The 18938-nt window shown below is 34.4% G+C and overlaps 2 protein-coding genes across 2 annotated transcripts; one reads left to right on the plus strand and one right to left on the minus strand.

Moving 5' to 3' along the window:
• Positions 1-308: 308 nt before the first annotated feature.
• On the minus strand, positions 309-6219 carry LOC134254643 (uncharacterized). Its single transcript, XM_062737180.1, has 5 exons — positions 6017-6219; positions 2742-2960; positions 1915-2018; positions 1286-1411; positions 309-601 (listed from the first exon to the last, which is right to left on the minus strand). The coding sequence occupies exons 1-5, from the start codon at positions 6217-6219 to the stop codon at positions 309-311; spliced, it is 945 nt and encodes a 314-aa protein (XP_062593164.1).
• Positions 6220-7958: 1739 nt separating this feature from the next.
• On the plus strand, positions 7959-11769 carry LOC134254644 (5-hydroxytryptamine receptor 1B-like). The gene is made up of 2 exons (XM_062737181.1): positions 7959-8201; positions 10573-11769. Exons 1-2 carry the CDS (start codon positions 7959-7961, stop codon positions 11767-11769), a joined length of 1440 nt encoding a protein of 479 aa, XP_062593165.1.
• Positions 11770-18938: the final 7169 nt, after the last annotated feature.

An 18938-nucleotide genomic window follows, 5' to 3' on the forward strand; every position in this document is an offset into this window, starting at 1 on the left:
TGAACATACAAATTACCGTTTTCTGAGAGACTGTAGGCAATCTGGATACAATTCCTTTGTCGAATATGAAAAAAACTCCCATATTCATGAATGGTTTTCTTAATTTTTCATTGAAAATGACACTTTAAAATACAGTTTTTCGTCTTGTTTACCTACAAATTATGCCCCGAAACACCTTATTTGACCAAGCTGAAGTTGTAAAGCATCAAATTTGATCAATCTGTAGGCACCTTACATTTACTAAATCTTGACCTTAAAAGACTTCTAGTGAACGCTTATAAAAACAAGTAGAAATTGAATTGATGTGTTTATTTTCTAAATCGGAAGTACCAGACCGCAGCTCCTACACCCATAGACACAAGGACTAACAGCGCAATAACAATTCCAACGACAAGTCCAGCATTAGATTTCTTCTGTATTGAGTTCTTATCAGTAGGTTTTACGGATGGCTTTTTATTTTTGATTTTGAAAACCATTTTTCCTGTAGGTTTAATTGTTGTGGTGGTAGGTACAGGTGGAGAGCCTGGTATATCACACTGAAGAACACACGGATTACATCCAACAACTGGCGCCTCTAATAATGACGGGTCAACTTCAGTACCTGTAAAGATATTTTAAACTGATGTCTTGTCTTGTTCATAACCATTTATTTCTTGATAAGTACAATGTACATAACACAGTGAGTGATTACAGCGTTTGCGGTAGAGTTGCGATTTAAGGAGTTGTTTCTTACGTCGCGAGTTCGAATCTCGCTTCGCACGAAAAAGATTCCTTATTGCTTTTACATCGAAGAAAACTGGTCGACAAAATGAAATTCTGCGCGAAAATTATCCTTCAACAGCAACGTTTTTACTGATGTCCAATTTTTGCATATTCTGACAGCAATATTGATCTTCATCGAGGTAAAAATTGTACATTAAAACTGCATTTTGCAAAATAAAATAAAATAAACTTCTTGGATTGGGCCTCGGCTGGCGAGATCTTTATCTTTTGACATCTTTTAATTTTCAAAGTGTGTTGACGCCGTCCGCATGGCGCAATAGGACGTTAAACCATATTCAATCAATCAATGTGTTTATATATGTAAATGTATGGAAATATAGCATCTCTTTGATCTTCTGGGATATTTCAATTTTCAATCAATTTTATTGCATGCCGTCAATATTCTTATGCAGCAGTTTAAGAAAATTAATCATTTCGAAAGCTCTTTGTAGGGATAGCTGTGTTTGATTTTTACATTGAAAAACGCCAAAATCGAAATCCAACAATATTGCTGAAGCCATACCATCTCTGACAAGAACTCGGAACTCCTCGTCTGCTGGAGAAGACTTCGGATTACAGACAGTGCAGACATCTTGTATCAGGGCCGCAGTTACATGTACTCTCTCTCTTTCAGCATTCTCTTCTTTATCTGTATAACACATTTGTAACAAATATTAGAGGTTAATAGTAAATAATAGTAAATTTACAAATTAACAGCGTTTTCATAAAAAAATATTATCGAACTTTTATATTACCACCAATTTAGCATAGTTTGCAAGCATAAAACAATTATAATAGGCATTAGGACACTCGTCTTAGTGACCCGGAAAACATTCTAAAAACCTTTCCGACCGCTCTTGCAAGTATAAAATATTGTGGCGATTGAAGGAAAATGATCATAATGTCACATAAATGTACAATGTATATGACTGACGTTTTTCATACTAATTATTAGTCTATTATTTATACACTGAATTGACGACGAATTTTTCCATTATTTCCTGATCATGACAAAGAGCACACGGCGGTTGTAACCGTCAGCAAGGGATGTTCACTCCTCAATAGTCCCTGATCCCGCCTCTGATGATTTGGTGGTCCGTGCTTGCTCTGCTCCTATTTTGTATAGTTCGTTACCTCCGTATGTTTTATTACCTGTCATTGCGTAATAGTAAATAGCATTTTCATCAATTCGACTCAGCTTCTGGCAAAGATATGCATGAACTTCAGCTCCAAACACTTTAATTGTTGTAGTTGACCTGTTAAAAAAAGATAGAAATTTCTCATATGTATGTTTTCAACATGAGGCGTTAAGAGAACCTATACCCCTTCCCCATAAATAATCTTTGATCTTCTCCTGATGGCCAACTAAAAAACGAACAGGTTCACCTCAGCTTTTTCCCACTGATTTCTGCCCTATTTATTTAGTAATATACACTGTCATCCAACTAATTCGATACTCAAGAGCATGTTCTGAATATGATCAGATTTTTTAAAAGAGACAGCGTACAAATGTAATCAAAATGAAGTTAATGATACAGGAATTCCAACAGCAACATATAAAGTCATCAATTCGTTTCACAAATAACGAGGTAGTTAAAATGACTATAAAATACAACTATCGTAGGTTCGTACATGCTTTTTGCTCAATCTGTTCCAGATTAATTGTTGTGACACTGGTTTTAAATAATACCGTCACAGGGCTCACCGGCCGATACGAGTTGCTTACTCCTCCACGGCACGTGATCACACCTCTGATGTTTTAAGTTGCCATTGTTTTTACCCAGTACACGATTCGTTTTCTTTTGATTTTAATTGCTCTTCGTCATCTACATATCTTACATTATATGCAAAACATTTTATATCAAATGGATCAGAACTAATCATTGAACATTACTTCAAACCCCGCCATTTTTTTTCTTACAGTCACAGGACCTCCTTATTCGTGAAAAAAGTGTAGAGTCTGTTATGAAGTGTTTTACCTTGACACAATGAAATGTTCGTCCTTCATGTAGCACTCCCAGTCCGCGATCATCTGGTTAAAGGCGACAAAAGCCCAGCCAGTCATCTTGGTATCTCCATACACCACACGACCTTTAGTAGTGTCTTTCCATGTCACATTCTGAATAAAGCGTGGATAGGAACAACCATGGCAGCCATCTTTTAAATATATTTGCAGTGCGTTGCATGTAATGAAATGGCTACAGAACAGTTGTAAAGAAACAAATGTTATAAAAGTTGACAAATTAATTTGATAACCTACCTAAAATTAAGGAGAGGAGAAGTATTAAAGTTCTGAAATCCATTTTGTATTTTTCTAAATGTACTTTAAAATCTCTCCAAGAACATATCTGATTTACATTCTGTTTTAATCCTTCTTAACTCTAAAAATACCCATAACAATGAAACATTTAAATACAAATAAATCACGATGAATGTTGTGTTATGAGTATATATCGTTTGGATTAACACAGAAGTCGCACCAAATGTTTTGAGAACTTTGATCCGCCGTCATTTAAATTTAAAGACATTACAATGTATTAGCATGAATAAAAATAATGCTTTGCGATGACTGAGGCTATTTATATTTTTGCAGTGTATATTGCAAACATGGACGTTTCCTCACCGCAGTCATGATACCACGAAATAATGAATTTTCCTACATGCGATGCCTCGACCCCCATCCCACCCCCGAAAAAAGTTTCAACAAAAATTAAACAATTGGACTGCTATGAAAGGCATTCATTTTGCCTCATCTTTGCAAGACCTGAATCTGTTCTTACCTCTAGCAAATTTCAACAGGAAAATCGAGTAGGTGAAAATAGCCTTAACCGAATGCTCCAGTGTGAGGTCGACAGGTGATGCTTACTCCTCCATAGCATCTGATCCCACCTCAGGTGTTTTTTGATGACCGTGCTTAGTCTGTGTATCCGATTTATTGTTGAAATATATTTTTGAATGAAGGATATAGAGAACAACGAATAGTATCTTTTCAATATCACAGTCCATAAAACATATACAAAATAGGAGCAGAGCAAAAACGGACCTCCAAAATATCAGAGGTGGGATCAAGTATCATGAAGGAGAGAGCATCCCCTGCCGACCGTTCATATCCACCATGTGCTCCTTTTCATGATCGGGAAATAACGGAAAAATCCTTCGTCAAATCAGTGCATAAATAATGGACTAACAAATAGTATGAAAAACGTCAGTCAGCATTTAACTCATTGATAAATTGTATTTGCTGACAAGGTCATTGTATCGACCATAGAACTTACGAAATGATGACCTTTACCGAGACTGTTGATATCTGTGTCTTATCAACTTGTTTGTCAACAATTTATCTCGTTATAGAAATTGTTCATACGTAGTGCATGGTCTTGCGTATCAAATCAACTGAGATATATAAGCACCGTATGCAGGCGATGAAGGTTGCTGCATAAGTAAGGGAAGTTGACAATAGAAAAGTTAAAGTCATCAAGTTTATCATAGAACTTAGTTGTTAGATTTCCATTAACGTCTTTTTCAAGTAAAATATCCAAGTATGAAACAGATGTGTCAGACTCGGTGGTATCTTTAATCTCAAGCTCACCAGGATATATCGCGTCGACATAGGAATGAAAATTACCTTTGTTAAGGGACAATACGTCGTTCGATATATCTAAATGTTGAGTTGAAGGCCGCAGCTTTCTTCTTTTCACGCATAAGATTTTGCACAAGTTTTTCTTCAAGTGAATACAAAAATAGGTCTGCTAATAACGGATCGCAATTGGTCCCGATGGGAATTCCAATAGTTTGTTGGAAGACCTGGTCTCCAAAAACCACATACCAGGTACATGTAGATATTGTCAATCAGAAACTCAAACATCTTTTTGTTGTAAACTTCATAGTACTTAAACTTGATTGATTATATAATGTTTAACGTCCCTCTCGAGAATTTTTCACTCATATGAAGACGACACCATTTGCCGGTGGAGAGCGGTAAATTTTGTCCTATACTCGGCACTTAGGGCCATTGAGCAGGAAGGGATCGGTTTATCAGGTCTCATCCGAAGGACCGGTCTCTACGTCCCACAATGGGATTAGAACCAGCGACACAAGGATCAACTCCTTACTTCGCGACTCTAGAGCAGACGTTCTTACCACTTGATTACTATTCTTTATTACAGAATATATTTTATCTTTACCCAATGTTCAACCTATTGAAAAAAGTCGGTACATAAGTTGTGAATCTTAATGTAACAAAATTTCACCATACATAATAATTCATCAGTTCTTTGTTTCCCATCTTTGCAATATTCATAACGTTTTTTTTTGTCTAAAATAAAGTATCGAAGAAAGATACTTTAAGAAATCAAATAAAACTTCAGTTCAACTATGCGAATCAAGGTGGAAATTTCTTTTTATAGACGGGACACTATCATAATGATTAAGTGGTAAAAAGAAACCAGTTTGCAGTCTACATCATACATTTAGATTATAACGGAAATTAATCACCATTGAGAAGCACGCTCTGGAAGGAACAAATTTGTAACGATCACATGAAATATTGATTTGTTGAGAGGGTAGAAGTAGTCGCAGACTTAATTCTGATGTGACCTACTTAAGACAATGTCATTTTTGTTTCATTTACTGAAGGAATCTTTAAATTACTTTAAGATAGAACAAAAACCCAAAAGTCCTGTGAAACTAAGCTAGTTTTTGTTCAAGTTTTCATTTAAGTAATTACTTCTTTATGAATGAAATGTCTAATTGGAATTAGGTCATTCTGCCTTACAAAGAAAGAAGTGTTTGAATGCCATTAGACATGCTTTGATAAAAACAGCTCATTTTAACTGGTTAATTTGGCAAGTTTCCAATCAATAACTTTTAACATGACAATCTAATTTGGAACATTAATATAGTGCAGCACGATCCCGATCATGAATCCAATAATAAAAAATGCCATTATTCCGTCGACAATAAATGAAGCGGAACGAAATGAGAAATTGATCTGTAACTTAATCAAGATACACTTGCATACCAAAAATCAGCTCAACATCTGCAAGCGTTTACAAAAACAATTGAGGAAAACGAAGTGGAACAGACAGACAGACGGGCGGACTCAGAGGAAACCTATAGTCTTTTGCGGTTTCACCGGGACTAATTAGTGACGTTGACTCGATCAAATTTATCATTACAATTTCCACGATTTGAACAATGCAAACGTGTATTTATGGGCAGGTTGTCAACCAGATATATAGTCCAACATTCTAACGTCGGTGATCTTGTAAACAGGAATGAGTTGTTATCACAATGCAACTCGATGTCATCCAATTTTGTGATGTTAATGATGTTTAAAAGATGGAAGAATTGATAGGAAGACAACACAATTTGTCCCAACATTGCAACATCGGCATTATCAACGATGTAAGCAGGATAAGTGAAGGCAATGTTGATAAACAGTCCACTCGATGACATCCTTCATTGCAATGTCGACGATGCCATGTCTTCGACCTGAACAATCTTAACGAAAATATGTCGACTTTTTTTCATCCAGCCTTGCGATGTACATGATGTTAACCGGATAAGACAATGCAAAGTGGACATGAGATCAAGATTGATGTCGTTCAGCTTTCTGACGACAGAACGATGCTTTAATATATTATGTTTATAGGAAAACTATACATTTTTTTTTAAATATTGCAGCATGATTCCTCTCAATGATTCTTTTTGATTGATTGTGAAAATATGTCGGCTTTTTTTCTTCCAGCCTTGCGATGTACATGATGTTAACCGGATAAGACAATGCAAAGTGGACATGAGATCGAGATTGATGTCGTTCAGCTTTCTGACGACAGAACGATGCTTTAATATATTATGTTTATAGGAAAACTATACATTTTTTTTTTAAATATTGCAGCATGATTCCTCTCAATGATTCTTTTTGATTGATTGTGTGTTATTTAACATCCCTTTCGAGAAGTATTCACTCAAAGAGAGTCATCTTATGCCATGAAAGGGCTTTCAATTCAGTCCTTATATCAGCACTCAGGACCAGTGAGAGTTCTTTATCGTGCCAACCTTTACCATTTCCCAAGAATTTATTGCGCTAGCTCCATTATCGGAGGTCGTTGGTTTAAGCCGTTAAAGACCTTGTTTCGATTATAAAAGAACTGTTCCTTCGCCAAACATTCGGCACTTAAAAGTGAAAGTTGCAGGTCTTTCGGTCGAGACTTAACAGTAAAGTCTCGTATCACGGATTTCTTATTGCTCAATTGCCCTGAATTAAGTACATGTATAATGATGTTTATGATAAATGAAAATTTCTCGAATATGACGTAAATCAACATGCAACCCTTCAATAAATCAAATTGCATCATTAATCAAAATAATTTGACAAATATCTGGACAAACCGTTTGAGGGACATGGTGTTTTCTTAAAGCGAGTATCTTGAAGACAACAATTAAATAGTCTTAGTAGATATTCGTCGACATAAGGAAAAAACACCCCCAATAAACGGATGCTGTTTAAGCAATTACATCTGGCTACACGAACCATTAAATCTAAATATGTTCATGAGAAGGAATTGAAAATGAAATCTATAGGCATTCCCTACAGTATTTCAAAGGTCAAGATTTGTTGGGAAAAAACTTGATCATGATAAGGAATTGATAATGAAATCTAATGGCACTCCCTTATTCAAAAATCAAGTTTTCTTGGGAAAAAATTCTACAGCGATCTGTATTGGAGGCCTCTAATATTATTTTCTTTTCCTTTTAGATAAAAATGGTATCTGTAGCCAGTTTCAAATTAAACTGAGTGAAGATTAACGACATATATCAGTGCCTTCGACATAATAATTATTTTTCAACTTTGGAGCGAAAGTAGTAAACAACCTCAGGTAATAAATAGAAACGATAAATTATTACATAGCGAATCAATGTAATAATAAAGTACTATCCTAGCAGTATGTCAACTCTCGCAGTACTTCTCGTCACGTGGGTTTGGTCGATTTCTTCTCACCGAGAGAATAGTATATATCAAAGTGTCTTCTCTAAACGTGATAGAACACTAACTAATGATCGAGGATTAGACTGTGCAGAATTTCTAGAGACACATTCCTTGATGAAGCGAAATGGCGTGACAATAGCCAGTTAAATGAACACTTCGTTCTCTTTTGTTTTAGAATTCTAAGTGATTTCAGACACATTCATCGATGGCTTCCAATGGCGCTCTTTGTGTTGGAGACGTCATCTTCGTATTTTCTTTATGCATTTTGTGTGTTCTTTGTATTGTCGGGAATATAACTGTCATCTTGACAATTTTGGGAACACCAAGCTTACGGTCTGGAAGCTCTTTGTTGCTCCTTAACCTTGGTGTTTGTGACTTACTATACGGCGTCATTAGGATTTCGACCCTCACAGACAGTTTCTTGTACGAAGGATGGCACTTTAATCAGGTATTTTATCTGTTATTGTTTATTACAAGAAACAAGCATTCAGAAGAAAATCATTGATCATATATGTATGATTTAAATATAAAATTAAGTTAATTATGTTTTAAAGTTAGAATCTATTATTTCACATAAAACTATTACTGTTTGAAAATTTTATGTCAAATATCTTAAAGCATTCTTTTTATTGAACATTCAATTATGTTACATTACGCTTAAGTAAAGACGATCCATTTTTATCTTTAAATTTGTATTTCTTTCAACATTTAAAAATTAGATGACAGAATTATACTAACGGCCTGGAGACTATATATTGAGTACAGACTCAAGTCAAAGTTCTGATTATTTAAATAGCCTACTGAAAGGAAAAAGACGCAGGATAACATAAATTGCAAATTTTTTGATCGCATGGCGATGATGAAAATTACGAAAACTGGTCAAATGAGAATCTTGGTTTCAGTGTTCAGAATTACTCAGCCATGAAATGTATGACGTCACGAGGAAAAGTTGCTTAAAGGCCAAAACACGTGCAAATTAGTGACGACAAGTTTGTCAACGAAATACTTGTACCATTTGATGCAGTTGAGGTATATACTGTTGCACATTGACGACATGAGTTTCTTGCAATCTTGTAACAGTTGACGGAAGTTCCGCAAGGTCTTTTACATGGTCTAAGTAAGGACAACGGCAACAACGAGTTGCTGTGCAGTCGGTTGTAAATTTTTCCCACATGGAACGTCTTAACCGTCGTAAAAGAGGGCCTTGAATGGTTTCCATGCAACCGTGATGAAAACATTGACGCTTAGCAGAGCCACGTCAAGGGAAGAAGACATTGAAAATGATGAGAATTTTCATTTTTGGGGGGTATTCCCATATCAGTCTCATTAACTCAAGAATTGTATGGCAAAATCAAATGAGATTTTGGTTCCATTTTCATTAAAAAATTTTGCAAACGTGAGATACGAATACTAGAAAAACAAGGAAAAATAAACTTATTTAACCTCAAAAGTTTACCGCTGCGTTTCTTTTTCCTTTCAGTATAGCTTGTCATTTATAATACATTCATTATAAAAGTTTTGCAAAAATTATATTAATTTGATATTTTGACTGAAACCTGTTCTCAGTTTATGGTGCGTCTCCATATGAGTGAAATATTCTCAAGTGAAGAGGGACGTTAAACAACAAACAATCAAAAATCAGTTTATGGTTTTATGGCCTTTACTAAAAGAATAAACTTTGCAACATTGAAGAAGGAAAAAGTATAATATTTCCTGCAATGGTTGCAACTGTTCATTATCGTATAAAAAGAAGGCATTTTATTGTTCATTATCGTATAAACAGAAGAAGGCATTTTATTGTTTATTTTTACATCTTTATCACTAATTAATATGAAGTGGGTGATAGTATGCAAGGTATTTTTTCATCCATATGTCAAATTGGGGAAGATCACGAAAAATTTTCAAAAACACTGGATCTAATTAGTTTATAAGCAAATTTTGTTATTGCTGCGGAGGAACAGTATCCTCCCCGACGTAAACAAAAGATGTCATGGCATGGATGTCAAAATTCCTATCAATTTCTAGTAACTTGTTAAGTAACGAACTGCTTTGCTCAAACTTTGTATCAATAGGTTTTTAGTTTTTACCTATCAATAAAAAGATATTAATCAAAATAAGTGTGTCGCAGAAAATCTAGTGTGTAAAGTGGTAGATTGTTAGAAGTATTGTTCATATAAGGACACACAGGAACTTCTTTGTAGCGCTACAATGCAGCACTTCAATTAATGTAAGATGATGATCGCTAGCTTGCAATATAAGCTACAGTTAATAGGACCCATGTCTATAGTAATAATAAATCTTCGAGGTTTAATATCATTTGATGATTTATTGTGATGACAATCGATAAATGCAAAGTAAACAACTATCCTCTTGGGGATTACTAGTAAAACACAAACAGCTAAAATCATTAACATAAGCCTCCAATGAGCTAATTCTGGTTGACATACCATGTAAAAAAAATTTGATAATATTTTTTTACAAAACCATTTCTGGAAATGTTTACAAAATTATCTTAGCAGAAACTCATATTTATATTCCATAAGACATCTTCTATATAAAAGAAGGATCCTATTTTCTGAAACAGCCTTAGCCGACTTAATTTTCTCAAAAGTATTTTGCGATATACGGCTTATGCATAGGTTACAAGTTCCAGTTTTACCATTAGTCATCAAAATATATCTGATAAAATACCCCAACTAGCATTCAACAAATGTTGAATATCTGCCTCTCATTTTGCATTTCTAAACAGTATAGTATTTGAAAAATAAAAAAAAACAATATTCACTTTCCTATGACGCTTCATTCCTCTCTCATTTCAGACGATGTGTTCCTTTACGGCCATATCAACGAGTCTTTTTTCTGTAGTGTCCATCCTAACCACCACTGTTATTGCGTTGGATCGATACCTCTCCATCATCCATTGTCTCCGCTACTCCTCCTGGTCACCTATGATGACCACTACCCTTGCTTTGACCGCCACGTGGGTCTTTGGACTAGTTAGCTCTATCCCTAGCATTACCGGGATCTGGGGGTCAGTAACCTATGACCCTAAATTGTACCTGTGTTATATAAAATGGAATACTCATTTATCATACGCAATATTACAATTTTTAATGACGTATTTAGTGCCAATTATCACAATGGGGTATTCCTATCTTAGAATCATCGTTGTTGCAAGATCTCACGCCAAAAAGATAACCGATCTTAATGCACATGTGAACAGAACTTCCTGTGAAACAACGGTACCACCTCATGGAATCGTAGCGTTTGCTGTTCTTGATCCCGTTCGTCGTCTTCCTGTTATGGGGTTTCCAGTTGCTTCGACTAGATCTTTGATCGATTTTGATTTAAGCAGTTTTAATGGAAATGGCCTTCATAATACGTCAACGGAAAAAAGTAACAACCAGCAAAAAGCTATGCTTAGACTTCTTGGACATATATTGGCATTCATAATTTGTTGGACACCATTCGTCATAAATGAACTACAATTTCTTTCCAAACAAGATATCTTCGAATTTTCGACTGTTTTGTCGATGATAACTTCATGGCTACTCTGTTTACACGCAGCATTGAATCCTTATATCTACGCAATTCTGAGTGGAAGGTTCCGAAAATATGCTCTTAAACTGGCTAAAATCAAGAAATTTTCGGTAACGCGTGTGAAAGATTTCAACAGATCCAGGGTAATCGACACGATTACCCATCGCCGACCACGTGCTGCTAGGATGATAGGACCTGTAGGGATGAAATCAGAAATAACACATGTTGCCTTCTCAGAACAACATAATTTGAAACCAAAAGTGAGTTATTTAGACGTGCCGGCAATACCTCAGATTTATCCTTCTCCAGAGACAAAGCTATATGCGGATAATCCGCGCAGAGAAAACTTTAGCGCCAAGAAAGGTCTTTCTAGAGTTCCGGAAACTATACCCTCTGTGGAGTCATTAGTTGTCGAATCCGTGGACGAAGGCATTTTCCTAGATGACGAGACAAATACGAAAAGAGAAAGCAAATGAAATTCACATGAGCAACAGAATTGCTTCTCGAGACCTGTTCAGAACTTTATATACAGTCAATGTATTTGTTGCTATAAACCGAATAAACAAAAGTACCCGAGTTTTCTTGCTCAGTAAGAGGTTTTATTTTAGTTCTCTGTATATACTATCAATCTGATTGTTTCAATACTGATGATAAGATGATGAAGTATAATAGCAATACCGGTTTTTAATGTAATTGACAGTAAATTGTACTAACTATAAGAATATAACATGTATATTTTTTTTACAATAAAAATGTTTGAAAAATCAGATATTTAATCATTTTTTAACTACATGAAAGATCTTTTAAGATGAAGAGCCACATACAAATCTGGGTGTCAGGGTGATTTAACTTCCATGGTACCATCCCTAAATACAAGTCCCCCCCCCCATTTTTACACGTTTTTTACCCATCCTCTTCCCCATTCCTCGTGCAGGTTGAAGAAAAGTTTTAAAAACCAGATGTACATGTACTTAAAATTGTATATTTCTATCCTACATGTAAATACCCGACCAACAGGTTACATTCGGTCTGCTTGATTTGACAGGGAAAAGTATATAATACAATTAAAAAATTATACAATAAAAATGAAAAACTAGAGGTACTGTGAGCAATGAGCTCACTATAAATGATACCCCCCGCCTCCCATATGAATATAATGGGAGTCTCCATGTTTTGTTGTGAGAAATCCAAAATATGTGTCGGATCGAAAAATGAAATAGGAGGTGCACAATGGCAATATGTAATAAAGATTCTGTGACAGTTTCATCAAATTTCATTCAGTGTTATGGGAGGAGTTGCGGATAAAAGATAGGTACCCCAAAGCTAACGGACAGACGGACGTACAACTAGACAGACAGACGGACGTACATACCGATTACTATATACCCTCCCGCTTTTCAAGCGGGGGTATAATTATGGGATACAAATTACACAATGCAAATGGAAAAGACATTGCAACGTCCAGAGGTAAATGATCCCTCTCACTTTGTCCCAGTTGTTGTGAGCAAAAGTCGAGAGGAGAATGGATTCAGTAGAATCTCGTACTACATGATGACAAAATAGTTCTGGTAAGATTCTTTATTATTTTCACTATAAACGTACTGCTCATAAATAAAGTGAAAGAATACAATTCAGCATTAATTGTAAACCAAACTATTGTTTAAAATCTTTTTTAAAGCATCTGTCAGATATATTGGTTTTATAAAATTATAAAAAAAAAAAAAAAAAAAAATAAATAAATAAATAAATATTAAAAGAGCTATAGATAGAAAAATAATCCTCAATAATGTTTTTCATTTAATGTTTGAAACTTCAAATTCATGCGTACCGTTAATTTGCCGAGAACATTGGGAATTTGCAGGGACTTGTCACTTACAGTTGGTCGATAATGCAGGACTACTGAACATTTCGAGTGAAGTACTTATCTTTTTATCAATATATATTAAATTTAATGCTATACTTATACGTGCAGCATTGCTCTTCACTATTTTCAACATTCTGTGATAAGGCATGCCACTGATGCTCCCTCGTTTTGATAAAAAGCCCCTCTATAATAATAATAATAATAATAACTAGAAACTCTTGTTGCTACAGCAACAAATAAGGTCTTCCGTTCTCCTCTTTTATCTGTAAGAAGAATATTTTTGTATTTAAGAAAAAAAAAACAAAATGCAAAAAAAAAAAAATATCAATTCCTCCATCTGGTCTCGATCCCAAAACCATTTGTATGAAAGTCGGACACGTTAACCACTGAGCCACCAACTTCCACAACATTCTAGGTATTTTGTAAGCTTAGTATTTTAAGGTTGAAGGAAATCGTTTCGAAATGAAAGAAATAGTTTCGTAGTAAAGTCCCGGTCAAATTTCTTAAAAAACTGAGATATTGGCTGTTTGGTGTGATATTGTATGTAGGAAAATGATTAGAATAATTATGGGACACATTTGCAGTGAAGCAATGACACTTAGCATATACAGAGTTGTAAAGCGAAACTAATACACGTGGTCAGTTGCAGAGTTAATTCAAAATCCCGGAAAAAGAGTGAGTGAGTCATGGGCATTTTTTCAACACCATATCGTATCAAGCGGGGTAACTGCAATTGACCTATCTCAATTGCGTGGAAATTTAATTGATATGAAAAATCGTCATTTCCGAGTTTCAGCCGATTCATATTTAGATCTAAATAAAATTAAAATAAATTCCATACACCTAAGAAAGCAAGAATACTTGGTATTAAAATGTCGTAATGGAGCAGGAGAATCGAATGATATTAACAATAATTGCAGAAATATCCAATAGGAGTTTTAATTATTTTTTATGCTAAGCAATAACTTAATTTCAGACGGAAAAAAATGCAGATTTTGCCGATATTCACTAGAATTTCAAAATACTTCAGAGACTCACCTTAAAACTCTCAGGACACTTTCTTTCAGGTCTCTTCTTTCTTTTATTACGAATCTTATGCCGATATTTCGTTTCGTTTGACTTGTAGACATTTTCTCTAAGTTGGTATTGATTGTTTTGTTTTGTTTTTAGAAAAAGGAGGGGATATTTTATAAGCATTTGTTAGAGTAAGAGTTGCAAATACCTACACGACCGTAAGCCGGATTGTGACCTTTGGGTCAATGAGGCCAAAGAACAAGGTCATTTATCAAGGTCAAAGGTCAAGGTCATCAGAGAGAGAGAGAGAGAGAGAGAGAGAGAGAAAGGTAAACTTGAGATAAACACTTGAAGCTGAATCTAGAAAAAGGTAATGAATATTTCTTTATTACTTTTTGAGTAAGGGTGAAAGGTCTCATTTTGAGGTTTTTTCTAGACATTTTCAGTCTGAATAACATGTCCCAAAATCATTTCAAATACTCTTTTTATAAAAGATATTTATGGGATAGTAAGAAACTCAAGTTATGCAGTTTTTCTCTCATAACCGGAAGTCGTCGTTTTTGTTTCCAATGGAACTGACATATTTCGAAACTACTAGTAAGAAGCTATAAGGTAATACTAAGAAAGATTCCATAAAAAGTTTAAATTTTTGATTTATTTGATCACTTCCTGTGACAACCGGAAGTGACGGTGGATGATCTTAAACTCATAGGATTTGTCTACTCATCAAGGTCTACCACCCCTAGTAGTTTGGTGTCTTAATCTCTTACCGCTAACGAGATCTAGCAATGATAACTTCTGATTTTGAGAACAGGAAGTCACGCGACCGGAAGTGAATTTTACTGTGATATTAGACATTACTGTAGACATTTGCAGTCTGAATAACATATCCAAAAATCATTACAAATACTTTAACTATAAAAAGTATTTATGGGAAAGAAAATACTCAAATTACCGGGTATGTAGTTTTTCTCTTTTAACCGGAAGTTGTCGATTTTGTTTCCGGTGATACTATCGTATTTCAAAACTACAAATAAGATGCTATAATGTGATGCAACAAGTTTCTATAAAGAAAAGTTGAATTTTTCGATTTCTTTGATCACTTCCTGTGACAAGCGGAAGTGACGGCAGACAATGTTATCCCAACTGGTTTTGCCTACACATCAAGATCTACAACTTGAAACAGTTTGGTGTCTTAATCTCTTATCGTTTACGAGATCTAGCTATGATAACTTCTCAATTTGAGGACAGAAAATCGCGCGACCGGAAGTGAATTTAACAAAGATATTTGACCTTCCTGTAGACATTTGCAGTGTGAATTACATATCCAAAAATTGTTACAATTATGTCATGTACAAGAAATATTTAGGGGAAAGAAAAATACTAAAATTATGCAGTTTTTCTCTTAAAACCGGAAGTTGACTTTTTTGTTTCCGGTTGGACTGATATATTTTAAAAATTCAAATAAGATTTTATAACGTCATGCCAAAAAAGTTTCATAAAAGAAAATTTGAAAATTTTGATTTTTTAGAACACTTCCTGTGACGACCGGAAGTGACGGCGGACAATCTTATCCAAACTGAAGTTGCCTACTCATCAAGATCTACCAATTGTATAAGTTTGGTGTCTTAATCTTTTTCCGTTTACGAGATCCAGCTATGATAAGTTCTCATTTTGAGGACTGGAAATCACGCGACCGGAAGTGAATTTTAAAAAGATATTTGACGTTACTGTAGACATTTGCAGTTTGAATAACATATCCAAAAATCATTAAAAATACTTTATCTATAAAAAATATTTATGGGAAAGAATAATACTCAAATTTTGTAGTTTTTCTCTTATAACCGGAAGTCATCGTTTTTGTTTCCGGTGGGACTGGCATATTTCGAAACTACAAATGAAATACTATTTTGTGCTGCAAAAAAAGTTTCAAAAAAGAAAAGTTGAAATTTTTGATTTCTTTGATCACTTCCTGTGACGACCGGAAGTGACGGCGAACTGTGTTAACCCAAATGGTTTTGCCTACTTATCAAGATCTATTACTCATATAAGTTTTGTGTCTTAATCTCTTACCGTTTCTGAGATATGACTGGGACAAAAAATTTTTGAAATAGCGGAAATCGGACATATCTGACGACCGGAAGTGAACTTTGAAAAACTGAAAACTGCATTTGAAAGATATTTTTTATCTCTATCATCCCTGAAAATTTCATGAGATTCCGTCCAGCCATCTCTGAGAAATCGTCAAAAAAAAGAAATGGGCAAAGGGGAAAAAAAAATAAAAAGAAACAGTAGAATCACTATAAGGTCTTCCGACTGAAACGGAAGACCTTAATAATAACCTTTATTTATCCAGGATAACACAATTAGCATAAAGCTAGTTTTCATTGTGGTCCTGCATTAAAACATATTTACAAACACATAAGGATATACAAAATTAACATCTTAATATAAACACAAGATATAAAAATACAACACATACATATATAAACATGAAGAAGCATATCTTTTGTACACTAAGACATTGAGGAAAAAAAATCCATTTTAAGTATTGAGTTTGTTAAAATACTCAGCGAGATACACAGATTTAAAAATATCCACTGACCAAGAATTTCGAACAGTTTGTGACAGTTTGTTCCATAAAAATGCAGATGAATATCTAAAAGAACGTTTGTAATTTTCTGTTTTGGCTCGTGGTAAATACAATATGTTTGACATAAAATCATTCGACCTGGTTTGGCGACAATTGACATCTCTTGTATATTGAAACACATTCAAATAATCTGGCATTTGATTGTTTAAAACCTTAAATAGAAAAGTGACCTGTCGAAACATAAAATAATCCTTGATTGGCATCCACTTTAAACAGGAAAATAAAAAGGTAGTAGGAGTTAAAATATCTCGAATGTTTAAGAGTATCCTAGCTGCCCTCTTTTGAAGTTTGTACAACTTTTCTAAAAACATCTGATTTTTCACATTGCACCAAACAGTGGAACAGTAAGTAAAATGCGGAAATACAATACTATTAAAAACCTTAATTAAAGCATTCGGTGGCATAAAATGACTCACTCTCTTAAGCACAGCAAGTTTTCTTAAAATTTTCTTTGAAATAAAGTCAACATGAACATCCCAAGATAAAGTATTATCAATATAAACACCAAGTAATTTGGCCTGCTTCACAAATTCAATTTGAACATCATAAAAATTTATGATAAGATTTCTACATTTTTGTAACCTTTTTGATGTGCCAATAAGCATGCACTGCGTTTTTTGGAGATTTATACTGAGCTTATTTTTTATTATCCATTGAATTCCTAACTCTAAATCTTCTTGAAGTTTTTTCTCAATAACGTCTATGCATTTATCGCTTACATCCTGCGAGGTGTCGTCTGCGTACATTGTGACTGACGGGTGTTTAAGACATTTTGAGTAGTCATTGATATATAAAATAAAAAATAACGGTCCTAAAATTGACCCTTGAGGGACACCTAAAGATATTTCTTTTTCTCGAGACAGAGCACCTCGCCAACTGACACATTGCTTACGATTTAAAAGATAAGATTGAAAAAATTTAAAACTATTTTCACAGATTCCAAATGACCTCAGCTTGTGTAAAAGAACTTTATGATTGACTGTATCAAAGGCCTTACGCAGGTCAATAAACAGAACTCCAGTAAGTTTACCGTCCGCCATGTTTTTAAACCATTTATCTGTTAGACTGTCTAGTGCTGTTTCACATGAGTGACCTGGCCTAAAACCTGATTGACTTTCAGTTATTAGTTTGTTCTTTGATAGATATTCATAAAAAGAATTAAAAACATGACGCTCAATAATTTTGCTAACGACTGGCAAAATAGATACGGGTCTGTAATTGTTTACTAGATTTTCATCACCCGCTTTGTACAATGGAACTACTCTTGCTCTTTTCCATGCATCAACAAATGTACACGATGATATAGATTCATTAAAAATAAAATGTAATATATCACCAATATGATTAAAAGACATCTTCCGATACCCATCTCCTGTCAATGTTTTAATTCTGAAATGTCTTGACAACTGTAGTGGAACCATGTGAATTTAATTCATATAGTTCCATAGTATTCGTCAAAAGACACTGTGGACAAGCAAATGATACTGGTTCGTTGGGACGTAAGTTCGTAGATAGCTCATTTATACATGTTCTTTGGCAAAGGATTCAATGAATCGATAGGTTAACAAAATAATTATCTCTAAGAATATGAAATTGTAAGTACCTGTGTAACTATGCCCAACGATAACTCTTCTGAACAGTGATGATCCCACAGTGAATATTTGCAAGGGCTGGAAAAATTCGTCATCTTTGTGGAGAAAGCTTTGAAATACTAGTATAATTGTCAATTCCTGATTTGAAATGAAATTAGTAATGTGCGCAGCAAAACTTCTTTATATTAAATGTATTTATTTACGAGAACACTCCGGTGTTTCGTCTAAAATGTTGAATGTTCTTTAATGCAAATACGCCTTTGAGTTAAAATGTATGGTTTTGCTCAATAAAAATAACGGTGAAGCTAAAAATAATTCATAAGCATAATTATATACATTGATTCTACGATGGAGAAAATGTGTTCTTGTGAATCGTCATGTAGAAGTGAATTTATCAGTTCTACCTTGAACATGAATATTTTTGTCATATTTCAATCAGGCTAAGAAAGATGTAAACATTGGCACATAAATGCGTTAGAGCACAACCACTTCTTTTTTTTTAACTTAACTATTTCACCTGAA

Source organism: Saccostrea cucullata, unplaced genomic scaffold, assembly GCF_032062105.1.
Source record: "Saccostrea cucullata isolate Sc308-1 unplaced genomic scaffold, CSIRO_AGI_Scuc_v1 ctg4207, whole genome shotgun sequence".
In the NCBI taxonomy this organism is placed as follows: domain Eukaryota; kingdom Metazoa; phylum Mollusca; class Bivalvia; order Ostreida; family Ostreidae; genus Saccostrea; species Saccostrea cuccullata.

Coding starts and splice junctions, on each gene's coding strand:
- LOC134254643 (XM_062737180.1), bottom strand. CDS start 6,219: ATGTCATCGAGTGGACTGTTTATCAACATTGCCTTCACTTATCCTGCT. Junction 2,961..6,016: donor CTGTTTACAAGATCACCGAC/GTTAGAATGTTG, acceptor ACTGTTCTGTAG/CCATTTCATTACATGCAACG. Junction 602..1,285: donor CCGAGTTCTTGTCAGAGATG/GTATGGCTTCAG, acceptor ATATCTTTACAG/GTACTGAAGTTGACCCGTCA.
- LOC134254644 (XM_062737181.1), top strand. CDS start 7,959: ATGGCTTCCAATGGCGCTCTTTGTGTTGGAGACGTCATCTTCGTATTT. Junction 8,202..10,572: donor AAGGATGGCACTTTAATCAG/GTATTTTATCTG, acceptor CTCTCATTTCAG/ACGATGTGTTCCTTTACGGC.